The sequence below is a fragment of the Zonotrichia leucophrys genome, chromosome 6, assembly GCF_028769735.1.
Source record: "Zonotrichia leucophrys gambelii isolate GWCS_2022_RI chromosome 6, RI_Zleu_2.0, whole genome shotgun sequence".
In the NCBI taxonomy this organism is placed as follows: Eukaryota; Metazoa; Chordata; class Aves; order Passeriformes; family Passerellidae; genus Zonotrichia; species Zonotrichia leucophrys.
The window spans coordinates 2,335,604-2,350,079 of NC_088176.1; the positions used below are offsets into that span (position 1 = coordinate 2,335,604).

At 44.4% G+C, this 14,476-nt stretch overlaps 1 protein-coding gene across 1 annotated transcript in view; it reads right to left on the reverse strand.

Annotated features, from left to right (window-relative positions):
- Nucleotides 1-14,476, reverse strand: part of DOCK1 (dedicator of cytokinesis 1) — a 293,238-nt gene that overhangs the window by 61,147 nt on the left and 217,615 nt on the right. Inside the window, exons 35-38 of the mRNA XM_064717058.1 lie at nt 8,451-8,536; nt 8,107-8,263; nt 3,093-3,133; nt 1,667-1,757 (exon numbers count right to left, since the gene is read on the reverse strand). Coding sequence (XP_064573128.1) covers nt 1,667-1,757; nt 3,093-3,133; nt 8,107-8,263; nt 8,451-8,536 — 375 coding nt within the window. The remainder of the gene's footprint in view (nt 1-1,666; nt 1,758-3,092; nt 3,134-8,106; nt 8,264-8,450; nt 8,537-14,476) is intronic.

The window sequence follows — 14,476 nt, forward strand, 5'->3', positions numbered from 1 at the left end:
ATGGCAGGTGAGGTTTGAGTGAGGTTTTATGGCATGGTTTATCCATCATTTATTCAGGAACACAGCCCCCATGGAAGGGAGTGAATCCTTCATCCTGTCCACAAGGTTCATCCACGTGAAGTGGGCACAGTGCTTTTGCACTCCAGATGAATCTTTGAGATGTTTCCTTGTGTAATAACCCTCTAATGATTTTCAAACACAGTAAATACATTTCAGAGTGTCTTAATTTAAATTGCACATGTACACTCTGCATCATATTTAGTCTTTTTATGGCTTGGATGCAGTTTACTCAGCTCTGAAGCAGGAATAATTCTCAGTGCATCCATCAGAAGGATCTCATTTAACACCTTCCCCTTTTCAACTTTTCAAAATAGATATTTGACACTCACACTTTGCTGGGGATTGCTGAAACTAAAGCCAGGATTGCCAAGAACAGTTGGCTGCTGAGGATGAGCTCCCTTTCCTGGATGAAGAGGGGCACCATGGGTGCAGTCACACAATCCCAGCCTGCTGGGGGTGGGAAGGGACCTTAAAGCCCCCCTGGCTCCATCCCCTGCCATGGGGAGGGAAACTTCCCCTGCACCAGGAGGCTGCAATACACTGCAATGAGCAGGACATAAGGGGAAATGAAATTCTCATTTATTCCGTCCCTGACTCTCTGCCCCTGGTGGGGTCATGTCCTTCAGGGGGGTGGAAGGAGATCCAGCACTCCCTGAGGAAAGAAGATTTCACTGCAGGTTGTGAAATGTGAGGAAGACAAAAGGACTAAATCAAACTCTTCCAAAACCTCTAATTCTTATCACGTTGAGATTTTTACTTTTCCCATTAAGTGCTTTTCAAAATTAAAACATCAACCTAAGAATTCAGTGATGATTCAGCTGTATTAAATGTGATTTCATGACACAAGTGTCTGCTGGCAAGAGCAGCACCTTCCTAAGTGACAACCAGGAGAGCAAAGTGGGTACCTGCTCCCACATTTGTGACATTAGCACATAAAAAACCTGCATGTCAGAGACAAAATCTTCTTTCCAGAATGTTTTCAGGAGATTAATGCTTCTGAAGTACAGCTTCACTCCATTTCTGGCTGGCAGTGGGTAGTGTTAAACACTCAAATGCTTTATCTCAGGCACTTTGTGCAGGTAACATGTTATTTGTGCATATTGCAGGCTACACCAAACATTCCTTGAAGAGGAGCAGTATTGTTGTGCCTCTCCAAATGTGCTATAAAGTAGGTAACACAGCATTAAAATGATATGCACCTTTTAAAGGCATGACCTTGGAGAGAAGGCCATTTGAATCTCTCTGCAATTTTCTGAAATCAGTTCCAGCCACCCAAGAGCACTCGAGCAGGGGCTCCAGCACTCCTTGCACAAAAGATCTGTGGAGAGCTCATTTACTAAAATATCTGCTTAGAGGCTTTCACACATTGTACAGTCTGGATATTTGCAATTTGCATTTTGTGCTGCTGACTTGACCACACTCCCTTCACTCCAGCTCCAGCTCTGCCATGCAGTGAAGTGCTGCTTTCCTCTGGGGATGAATTCCGGGTGAAAATGAGAACCCAGAGCAGCTCATTGGCTTCAAGTGCAGCTGCTCTGAGTGCCAACACCCCCCTGGCTGGCTGCTGCTGGCATTTCCCAGATTTAGGATGAGTTTTGGGGTTTACCTTGAGGAGCTTTGCGTGCAGGAGTAAGGTGTAGGCAGCCTCTGTGTAGTTGTCACACTCCTTGTGCAGGTCACACAGCTTGTACAGGTACCTGAGACAGGAACAGAAACAATGGTTCTTAAAAACAGTGGGTTCAAATTGTCACTCAATCATTCATTTTGAAGATTAAAAAGGTTCAAGTCTATCTTCAAACAAGTAAATATTTGTGGGATTGGATAAAATTCCCATTTCTGTGTGCAGACAACATTAAGACCATTGCATTTCTACTGTGATGTTTTTAAGGGAATCATGGGGTCATTAAGGATGGAAAAGTCCTCCAAGATCATTGAGTCCAATCTTTGACTGAACACCACGAGAATGACTTGTGGTGAGTAACAAATCCCATCCAGATATTGTGCAACACAGAGCACTTTTACAGCTCAGCTATGGGGACAGGAGTAAGTTTCATTCTTTACCTTCAATATCATCACACCCCTGGCAGGGGATTCTCTTCATTTGTTTGATGATTTTTACACTGACAAATAAAGAAATCCCCACAAAAATATTAAAAACTGTATTTTGAAAAAGCCAGTGAAAATCCTTTCAGGTTTGATATTCATTATAGGTTTGTTAAAAGAAATTGGAGAGAATTTGGCTGGGGGTTTGACAGTGAGAGGCAATTTGTCTTTATGGAGATGCTGAACAGGGCAGACCTAAATAATAACAAATCACTTCATGTGTTTGTCCACAATTATCAATCCTGTCATTTCCTATTCTTTTTGCAAACTTCTAAAAGACCAATTAAAACCATTTAAACAACAGGAAGAGAGCTGACAAGTGAAAACTCTTCCAAAAAGATAACAAGCACCTGAAAATGAATAATGAGTCACATTTAGACACCTAAAATAGCATTACAAACACAAATTTCATCATTTGAGCACAACAGTGTAAGGAACAGTCAGCCAAAGCACAAATGGGGGGCTGTGAATCCTGAGGTTTACACAAAGCCCAATATTTCCACGTTTACTTGGTCTGAAAAGAGATTTTGAAAGCTTTAAGTTTAAAATAAGTGTCAGTCAGGTATTATTTAACAGGTTTTTTTCTTCCAAGTCACATAATTTGTACCTCACCAGGAAGCAACATCATTTCTTTGCTCAGCTTATTTGTTTTCTTCACCAGCAGAAGAATTCTGGCTCCTGAGTATTTCAGTGCTCATTGTAATGGAACTGAAGGACTTGGAGAAAGGGGACAGAGATAATCTCCTGACTTCCACTTCCAGCACTCTGTTCTCAGTGCAGATAAGCTTTTGAATCACTTCAGGTTCAGCCAAGGTGTGATTTTTCATTACTCTTCTCCTCCAGCCCCCAAGTGACTGCTTAATATGAACTTAATTTCCCCAATTACAGAGCCTGTGTCAGGCAGTTTGTCACCAGTCATGTTTACAAACCTTATGTACATCTCTTCCCTCTCGATCTCCTTGTAGAAATTCTGAAAAACAACATAATTTGGTTACAAAGTCTTTGATTTCACACTTTGGAATGTACACAGAACACGCTCCAAATTAAAAATTCATAATTGCGTAACGTCAGCCTCCAAACTGCAAAATGAAATTTGCCTCCAGTGATGGAACGCAAGTTATTTAACTCAGAAAATCAAATGCTGGCATGTTTCATGTTGCAATGTTTTAGGGCTTCTGTCTCATTGCAAAGGTTAAGAATTTGCAAGAACAATACTGTCAGAAATTTGCTGCTGGCATTTGCGAGTCACACATCATTAACCATTTTCAGCTGAAAATTTTCTAACATACAACAAACCCCAAATTTTTAAGCAACAGTTGTTCCATGGATTGAAAACTCTGAACCTTAGTCCAGCAATACATCATTTGCTCTTGGATTCTAACAGTTTCCTTGGAAATACAAAGTCAGATTAGTGTTATTTGTCTGGTTTCATATGTCACACATTAGCGTCACTCTCCTCTGAGTGCCTCCAGCCTTGAGATAAACTGGTTAACAGTGCAAATATTGTAAATGCAAAATATGATAACTGGGGAGACATTCAAGGCATTTCTGAATCAAATTTCAAGTTTGCCTCCAAAATTTAAAATGTACCTAAGAAAACTAAATACCAAGAAAGTCCTTCTTCACTGAAATAAATATATTTCAATGCTAAAGTCAAAAAGTTTGAGGAGGCACTAAAAGAGCACAGAGCCAGTACTAAAAGAGGGATAAATCCAACACAAAAGTGATCCCTTAGAAGAGAACTGGAATGGATGACAGAATCCACATTTCAGAGAGGAATGATGGCTTATTCCAGGAGTATTTCAGTTGATATAACTGATTATTAGTTTTGGGTTCCATTTAGAAAACAAACTGCCAAGGCCAGCACTGCCCCATGTCCCCAAGTGCCACATCCACATCGATTTCAAATCCCTCCAGGGACGGGGACTCCACTTGGGCAGCTGTGCCAGGCCTGGACAAACCTTTCCATGAGGAAATTGTTCCCAAAATCCACCCTGAGCTGCCCTGGCCCAGCCTGAGGCCGTTCCCTCTGCTCCTGTCCCTGTTCCCCCCGGCTGTGCCCTCCTGGCAGGAGCTGTGCAGAGCCACAAGGGCCCCTGAGCCTCCTTTGCTCCAGGTGAGCCCTGCCCAGCTCCTCAGGGATTCTGCAGCCCCTGCCCAGCTCCTCAGGGATTCTGCAGCCCCTGCCCAGCTCCTCAGGGATTCTGCAGCCCCTGCCCAGCTCCCTCAGGGATTCTGCAGGCCCTTCCCAGCTCCTCAGGGATTCTGCAGCCCCTGCCCAGCTCCCTCAGGGATTCTGCAGCCCCTGCCCAGCTCCTCAGGGATTCTGCAGCCCCTGCCCAGCTCCCTCAGGGATTCTGCAGCCCCTGCCCAGCTCCCTCAGGGATTCTGCAGCCCCTGCCCAGCTCCTCAGGGATTCTGCAGCCCCTGCCCAGCTCCTCAGGGATTCTGCAGCCCCTGCCCAGCTCCTCAGGGATTCTGCAGGCCCTGCCCAGCTCCCTCAGCCCCTCCTGGGGCTCCAGCCCCTTTCCCAGCAGCACTGGCTTCAGTGCAGATAAACCCTCCCAGTTAAACCACCGTCAGTGCAGACAAATCTAATCCCAGGAAAAGCTCGGGATCAATAAAGTCCCAATTAGGAACTCTGTGAGACCTCACGTGGGAATTGTGCTGTGTTTCAGCCATGGGTTGGATTTTTGCAAAGGCATGAATTTCACTTCAGGTACCTGGAGAAGGATGAAAAGGCTGAGTGGGCCCTGGAGGGAAAATGGGAGTGTAAAATCAAGCTCAGGTTTGAAATCACAGCCACTGAAAGCGACGGAAAATTCCTCCCTGTGCCGCTTCCCGGGATTCCAGCATCTCCACAGGGCTATGCTTGGAGTCTCACAGTGACTGCACCTGACAGCAGCAAATCACCCACAAAATCTGTCATCTGCAAATGCCTCCAAACTCAGCTGCCCAAGGCCAGCAGCAGGAGATGCTGCTGGAGACACCTGGAGAGAACAAACCCCGAGGGTCCCTTGGCTTCCCCACGGGGATGGTGAGAATTCCTGCGAGGAGGCTCTGAGCGCTCTCATGAAGGGAAGGAGAAACAACTTCACTTTTCCAAGGGAATTCTCCCAGTTTGCCACAGTGTGTGGTGACTGTGATGTGCTGTTTGCCATCCTGCTTGGAGGCCTGGCAGGATTTTCCAGCAGGGCTCTGCTCAGGAGGACGCTGTGACCTTTCTGCAGGCAGCCCAACAGCACGTGCGGCATCACCAGCCTGTGACAACTCTCCAAGTCCCTCCTCTTCGCCCATTTCCCAAACATTCTGATGCTTTCTGATGTGCAGAGAGGAAAAACAAACTAAAAATAAACGCCCAATTTCGGATTTGATGCCTCCATCCCCTCTCCTGCTCCATTGGGCACCACTGTGTTCATGGCTGATGAGATGGGGTGGGGTAAATGCTGCACTGTACGAGGCCAGAAATGCATTAGATGCAAAATAAAAAAGCTAAAAACTACATTATATGCAGAAAAAAGGTAAAAAAAATCTGCAAACTATTTACTCTGCTCTTTCCTGAACAAAATCCATCAGCCAGATCACATAAATGATAAACACTGGCTGTGCCTCATGCATTTAAGCAAAATCAAAGCTTTGATGATGATATGGGGAGGAAAGATTGGAATTCTCAATGGCAAACAGTGGAAAAATCAAATTTAGTTCATGTTATATTGGGGTCTCTGAAAGTTATTTTTCATGGGTGCTGACTTTTGGGTTGTAAAATCTCATTTTTAAAATCTCCACCCAAGACAATGAAGTCTGTGAGTACAATGGAACAATTACTACTTCCAACTCCAGCCCAAATGGACCAAGATTTGTGTATGGGGTGAACACTCCAAAATTTCAGAACCTAAAAGGAGGAAATTTCCCATCAGTGAGGAAAACAAGCCAAGCTTTTCCTGCTGTGAATCAAATAGTACCTCCAATTCCTATTTATTCAAAATAATTTGAATAAAGGGGCTGAGCAGAGAGCAGAATATAAACAGGATTGCAAATCCACGGGAATTTTGGGAGTAAATGGCAGAGAACTCCGACATTCTGTATGTCAAGTGGTTTTCAGCACAGAGTTGTTTATACACCAATTGTAAATGTCAATGAACAGGCCCTGTAACATTTCTCCTTAAATCTTTCTGTAGAAACAATTAAAGACGGGATAATCCATGTTTTCACAGATTTGCCTTCACCAAAATAGGAAAAAAATGGGAAAAAACCTAAAGCATTCCAAATTTCCACAAGAATCCCAACAGACACTCTGCTTGACATAAGCCCTTTGCTAAAGATGCAGGATTCTGAGGTAATGGGGGTTTGGGTGATTTTGTGGTGATTTTTTAGTGTTTTCGTGGTGGCTTTGTGGTGATTTTGGAGTGATTTTATGATCATTTTGTTGGGATTGTTGTTGGTTTTTTGGTAGTTTAGTGGTGGGGTTTTTGGGTGATACAGTGGTTGTGGTGATTTTGTTGAGATTTTGTGGTGATTTGGTTGAGATTTTGTGGTGATTTCGTGATTTTTGGTGATTTTGTAGTGATTTGTGGTGATTTTGTGGGGATTTGTGGTGATTTTTGCACGATTTGTGGGTTTTGGTAGTTCTGTGGTGATTTTTTGTGGTTCTGAGGTAGTTTTGTGGTGATTTGGTGGTGGTTTTTTAGTGATTTTGTGGACATTTTGTGGTGATGCTGCAGTGATTTGTGGTGATTCTGTGGTGATACGTGGCGATTCTGCATTGGTTTCATAGCAAATTTGTGGCGATTTTGTGGTGATTTTGCATTGATTCGTGATGATTTTGTGGTGATTTTGTGGTGATTTGTGGTGATTTTGTGGTGTTTTGTGGTGATTTGTGGTGATTTTGTGGTGATTTGTGGTGATTTGTGGTGGTTTATGGTGATTTGTGGTGTTTTATGGTGGTTTGTAGTGGTTTTGTGGTGGTTTTGTGGTGGTTTGTGGTGGTTTTGTGGTGATTTGTGGTGGTTTTGTGGTGATTTTGTGGTGATTTTGTGGTGATTTGTAGTGGTTTTGTGGTGATTTGTGGTGGTTTTGCGGTGATTTGTGGTGGTTTTGTGGTGATTTGTGGTGATTTTGCAGTGATTTGTGGTGATTTTGTGGGGATTTTTGGTGATTTTTGCATGATTTGCGGTTTTGGTAGTTCTGTGGTGATTTTTTGTGGTTCTGAGGTAGTTTTGTGCTGATTTGGTGGTGGTTTTTTGGTGATTTTGTGGACATTTTGTGGTGATTCTGTATTGGTTTCATAGCAAATTTGTGGCGATTTTGTGGTGATTTTGCATTGATTCGTGATGATTTTGTGGTGATTTGTGGTGATTTTGTGGTGGTTTTGTGGTGATTTGTGGTGGTTTTGTGGTGATTTGTGGTGGTTTTGTGGTGATTTTGTGGTGATTTGTAGTGGTTTTGTGGTGATTTGTGGTGATTTGTGGTGATTTGTGGTGGTTTTGTGGTGATTTGTAGTGGTTTTGTGGTGATTTGTGGTGGTTTTATGGTGATTTGTAGTGGTTTTGTGGTGATTTGTGGTGGTTTTGTGGTGGTTTTGTGGTGATTTTGTGGTGATTTTGTGGTGATTTGTGGTGATTTGTGGTGGTTTTGTGGTGATTTGTGGTGATTTTGTGGTGATTTGTGGTGGTTTTGTGGTGATTTGTGGTGGTTTGTGGTGGTTTGTGGTGGTTTTGTGGTGGTTTGTGGTGATTTGTAGTGGTTTTGTGGTGATTTGTGGTGGTTTTATGGTGATTTGTGGTGGTTTTGTGGTGATTTGTGGTGGTTTTGTGGTGATTTGTGGTGGTTTTGTGGTGATTTGTGGTGGTTTTGTGGTGATTTGTGGTGGTTTTGTGGTGATTTGTGGTGGTTTTGTGGTGATTTGTGGTGGTTTGTGGTGGTTTTGGTGGCTTTGCTGCTCACCAGCACGTTGACGGTGCAGCTCATGCGGTTCTCCTTGTTCTCGTCGTGCATGATGGTCCTGTAGTCCAGCAGCCTCTCCATCAGCCTCACCACCAGCTTCACAAAGGTCTCCCCACTCTTGGCCAGGTATTTGTGCTTCCTGCAGTGCTCCAAGAGACTGAAAAACCAATTAAGTTCGCCTTGTTAATCACACGCAGAGAAAAACCTTGACTCAGGTGCAGTTTTAAATATTGCGCATCGTTAACAGATTTTAATTATTTCTGGGCTACAAAGTTCATTGTAGTCTAATTGCTCTCTCTCCTGACTTCCCCGTGACATAAATTTTGCTGCTGATCAACACTTACATTTTGTCAAATAACACTTTGTACTGCTCATCTCCACGGCCTCCTTCCACTTCGTGATCCAGTTTGGTGATGATCTCGTTTTCGAACTGTAATTAAACAAAGCAAGCGGAAATAATCAGCTGGCAAATATTTCACTTTATTACTGTAGCCTCAATGCCTCACAGATTGGTTGGGTGCCTCGGTGAGACGTTTAGCCCCTGCTTTAAAGCCTGATTGACTTTTAGAGTTTGCAGTCTCTGGTTTTTTAGACTCTCCACCACGATCTCCTGCCCTACAAGGACTTCTTTGGTTCAAGGAATCATTGGTCGTGCTGTTAAATGAAGTGTAAATATTTGCATTATGGAAAACTAAAGAAGGAGATTAATGACAGGAATTGAGGGCAGGGAGAAAGGAGACACAGAATGTCCCCAGCTGTCGGATCTCAGGATCTCAGTCCTGAGGTGCCGAGCCACCGAGACCACCTTGGGGGGCTCGGGAGTCCTGGAATGTTGCCAGAAGTGTCTGGTGGCTGGACTTTGATCCTACACAGGAGACGACAAGGATGAGGGCTTCACCGGGGTGAATGGCGAAAAGATTAGCTAATTAGAGGGTGAGACACAGGGTTTAGGATTTATGTACAGGGGGGTTTAGAGAAGTAAGATGGAGGAATTGGGGTGTGTCCTGTCCTTCTTCTTCTTCCTCTTCTCCTCCATCTTCTTTGGTGATGGTGGCACCTTTGGATTGGTTATTACTGAGAGTGCACCGAGTAATAAGAATAAATGGTATTGGGGAAAAATGATAAATATTGTACACGTAACTTTGGGTATAAAGATAGGTGACTGCCCGGAGGGCAGGGGAGTGTGCTCATGGCTGGCTGCTGAGCAGAGCTCTGTCGGGCCGAAAGAAAATCTTTTAGATAAACAATTAATAAACATAAAAACCGAAAGAAGAACTGAAGCCTCTTCTCGTCCTTCGATACGCGGGCTGCCCCAAGGCCACCTCGGGCCTTTCCAGGCCCTTCAAACAGCCGAGAAAACCCGACACCCAGCAGCAGAACTGAACACAAAAATGCTGGAAGCTCTCAGAGAGGAAAGGCAACACCTGAGGCTGGATGACCCTGCTGGGTGCACCCCAGCACCCCTGACACCCTTTTTAGCACACAGACACTGACTGCAGGACACAACCTGATCAAGCTGTTAATAAACCCTGCAGAAGGGAAGGGAGTTTCAAACAACTCCAAAATAATTTTATTTGGGCAATATGAAAAGGATGCAAACCTAAGTGGCCAACAGAATATGTTTTAAATGCAAACTGGGTAATTCCCTGGATTTTTTATGATTACAGAGGGTTTTAGCTCTTGCTGCTGGGAATGGATGTGAACTGTTGGTGGAGGAAGGCTCACGGCAGGCCTGCTGCTCTGCCATGAATCAGTGAAGTCACCTAATTCCTAATTCTTCATTAAATAAGCACAGAGAGCCACAGGATTGGAGTCAGAGATCTCAGCAGGAGAGGCTGGGCAAGCTGGGAGCCCTGGCAGGAGAATGGGAGCCCCGTGCTCCCAGTGGGAGTTGGGTGACACAACATTTGTCACCAGGCTTTTTCACTGTCACTTCCTTAAGCCACCCCCAAGGACGCTGAGGAGAAGCAAAGGGCCCCTGCACAAGAACAAAGAGTCCCAACATTTTGTAAATGTCAAGAGATGTACTTTGCATCTGCAGGTGATATTAACAGCACATTTTGTACCCGTGGAGAAAGAATGGATTGCCTGGATCATTAAAATATTCTGGGTTGGAAGGGACCCACAGGGATGAGCCAGTGCAGCTCCTGGCCCTGCACAGACACCCCAAAAACCCCACTGAGGGCACTGCCCAAGCTCCTGGAGCTCTGGCAGCCCTGGGACAGTGCCAGCAGCCTCTGGGGATGAACCTTTCCCTGAGATCCAACCTAACCCTGCCCTGACACAGCCCCAGCTGCTCCCTCAGGTCCTGCCCCTGGTCACAGAGAATATAATGAACCCATTATTAAATAAAGACAGGAAGATGAGAAAAGGCAGGATAATGCAATCCACCCCCTCCCAGAGCCAAACACGCTTCCATAGCAGAGAGCTGAGTAAAACACTGAAACAACACAGTGATGAAACAAAGAAGTCACAAAAATCTTGTTCCCTAATGAGCCCAGAATAAAATTGACTTTCTAACCCAAAGTGAAAAATGACACTTGCTGCCAGCCCCAGCCCTGCAGGTGATGTATTTTTTAGGAAGAGATTACTCAGATAGAGAAGAGCAATTTCATTTGTCATGCAGGATCTCCAGGATCTTCCCACTATCACTTTTACTTAAACCTCTGTAAATGCATGCTTTGTTGGGCCATTTCCCCTAACAGCCTCTTGGGCTGAACAGAGCCAGACTTGTGGCATTTTGGGGGTTTTTAGGATTATTAACAATATCTTTGCTCTTCAGTCACTCGTGGTATTTCTCATGGAGTCGCTGTGATGCTGATCATCTGAGCCAAATGAATAAAAGTTATTTAACATCAGTTACATCATCTGAGCCAAATGAATAAATGTTATTTAACATCAGTTACAATTCCTTCTGTGGTCTTTCCATGGAGGAAGGTTTCAGCAACACCAGCTGAGGTTTATGGAGCTTTGGAGGTTTATCATTCCCCATGATGGGAGCAGGAATGTGACCCTGGAGCTGCACAAGCCAATGGCTCTGGGACACTGCACCTGGCATCTGTTGATAAATTCCATTTTTCCTTTTCTCTCTCTTTTTTTTTTCCCCTAATGCACTGAGTTTTTATAAATGCATTACATTTAATTTAATGCATAAATAAGCCTGCAATTATTGTGATGGGATTTAGTCTCAAATGAAGAATTGCCAAATCTCCAATGTTTCCATTAGAGCCAGTGCCACTTGCTGAGGCTCTTTCTGGAGCTCAGGGGGAATATCTGCACCACCAGTGAGCCACACTCACACCCTCCTGTTGACACTGAAAGCTTGAGGGGTGACACCAGGATGATCACAGGACATTTTTATCCACTTTCCCTCACAGCTGATCAAGATCTCAGCTCTCTTCAGGATGAGAGTTTGAACCTGAGCAAAGAGCACCTCCAGTGCTTCCTCTGCCTGTGCAATCTCCCACCTGGAGCAAATAAATCAGGGTGAGCCATCTCACGTCAACTCAACTGATCACTTCTGGGCTTGGGTTCACCTCAAGGAAGGCTGAATTTGTAGCACTGGCTGACAAGTTAATTTTGCTGTTGATGAGGAGGACTTCCAGCCCTCCAAGCTGCTATAAATTCATTTTGATGTGGGCTAATAATAATTTGCCATATTAAATTCAAATGACAGATCACACCACCAGAAATTAGTCCTATCACAGAAATGACACCCAAGTACAGCAAAGCTTTGCTCACAGGTTTCTATGGAAGTTGGTAGTTATTCCCAAAGGTTTCATCTGTTCTCTTTCCTATTTTTCCACAGCATTCCAGCTGGGAAACAGATCTGGAGCCATTCAAAACTATGAGATCACCTTGGGGGCCACTGCATGACCTTTCTCCCTTGCTCCCCAGGTGGAGTCAGAGAGGATTATTGATGTTTTCCAAAAGGCCAGAAACCAAGAAAACTTACACATTTACACTTCAACTGTAGGTAATTAAAAAATATTCCTTATTGAAACCAATCCTTTGTGAGGGATTAGTTATTTGGATTTGATTTAGTGTTCAGTGGTATCACAGGAACTGGGAGAGTCATTTACTTGTGTCCTGTCTGCAAATCCACAGCACAGGGAAAGGGAGGTTAACCCAGGGCTCAGAAGTGGCAAAAAACCTGAATAAGGAATTACAGGTTCTGAAAGCCAAGAGAGATTCTGATGGACTAGGGGGAATTAAATCCATATAAAATTCACCAATAACCAGCATGTGAAAACCAAAATGCTGGTGTGACTGTTTGGTGGTACTGAGATTAACTGTTAAATGTAAGAAATGGGCTCAGCTCCAAACAAGCAGAACGTGGCATCAGCAGTGACACAGGACCAGAAAAGGTGAGTTAAAATTCATGCCAAGGTGTTGGTAGGAAATGAGGGATGAAGCCACAGCTGGGAGCACCAGGCACTGACACCAGGAGCTTTCCATGCTCCAAATTCCCCATTCCAGCTGAGGGGCTGTTTCACCTGAAGCTTTCCCTGCTGCTGGCACCACAGGATCCATCCCACTCACCTGGGCAGGCCCTGAACAATCCAACCAATTCTCTTTCATCACTCCTGTGGCTCTGACACGTTCCCTTTGATCCAGAGGCTCTGCTCCTGAAACCAGCCCGGGAGAAGCCAAGGGGAGGAGGAGGAGGTGTTCCTTCCACAGGGAAGCTTCAGTCCCACACTGTTTTTAGGATGGGATTCCTGCTTTGAGGTACAGGCTACTTTGAAGTCTTATAAAGGCTTCAAAGCACCTTCAGAGGGAGAGGACAAAATGGGCAACTCCAGCTTTTAATTCAGTCAGCCTTAATAGATTTCTGTAAAAACAAGGGGTATTTATCTTTTTCTGTCCCTAAATACACTGGGAGAAGAAAAAAAACTCTTCTGTCTATTCCTGGTTTTACCAGGCAAACCCAAACCCTCCTGAAATGTAAACCACCACAGGGAAAGCTGCCTGTTTATCACACAAACCATCACAGCATCACGGGCCTGCAAAAAACTGCAGATCCTCCCCCACAAATCATGAGGTTGATACATCTGCTGGAGAAGTGGAGCCAACCTAAACCCTTGTTGATGTGACTAATAAGGTTAGATAATTGGATTTCTGGCAGATTAGTTTAACAGCAGCCAACCATGCCATTTGGAAGTTCTCTCTGGAAGCAGTGCTGGACAAGGATAATTGGTACTTGCATATAAAGGATATAAAGCAGCACATTACATCGACCCATTAAGCATCAAAGCTTGCCTAGGTACTGGTAATATTAAAAAAAAAAATAGATTTTATCTATTTCTATCACTTCAAAACAAAAGAGACAAAAAAATGAGTGAGGAATCGACAGACCAGGCATCCCCACTTCAGTTCTTGAGGAAACCACTGACCAAGATCTCATGGAAGGCATTTCCAGGTACAGAAAGGGCAAGAAAGTGACTGGAAAAAACAATTTACCAAGCTGGACATGAAAAAAGTGTCCCCCTTCAATGGAGCCTGAATGTGTCCTGGATTGCAGCAGCAAGAGCATGGCCAGAGCAGCAACAGGACTGCTGCCCTTGTTGGACCATGGCTGGAATTCCATGTCTGGCTCTGATCCATCAGCTGAGAGAGACCCTGGCAAGCTGGAGATGGTCTAAAGGAGGGCAGAGTGCTGCAGAACCTGCAATGATTGAAGGAATTGTGCTTGTTCAACCCAGAGAAAATCCAACTCAAAGATTCCAACACCCAAAAGGTGCTCAGAGAGGAGATGGAACAGAAACAGGCACAAGCTGACCCCAAGGAAATTCCATCAGGAAATAAAAAGCAGAATCATAGAATCCTGGAATGGTTGGGGTTGGGAGGGACCTTGTATCATTCCAAACCCCCTGCCACAGGCAAGGACACCTTCCAAAGGCCAGGATTAAACACTGGAATAGCTCACCCAGAGAAATGCTCAGACAGCCCTCACTGGGGATACTCCAAACTGAGCTTCAGGTGGTCCCAGATAACCCAGACTATTCCCAGATTAATTCCAGAGGTCCCATCCAGCCCAGACTTTCCTTCAACCCTCTGCTTTTCCCCTCCTTCATTCCCCAAAGGCCAAACTGAGATACTCAGCAAACTCAGAAGTGCATGATCAGGGGACAGATTGATTATTCCTTGCAGGATGTGGCTGGTTCCTCCAAACCCATGGAAAAGGGTTTTTTTTCCATCTGCACCTGTCCTGTCAATGCTACATCCATAAAGAAGCTACACTGCCACAGAAAATATTATGTCAAGTACAACCCCAGACATCTCTGACTTAAGGATGAGGCATTTTTCTTAAAAGGCAAAAAACCTCCCTAAGTGAAATATTTAAGACATTCATTTATTAAAATCAGCC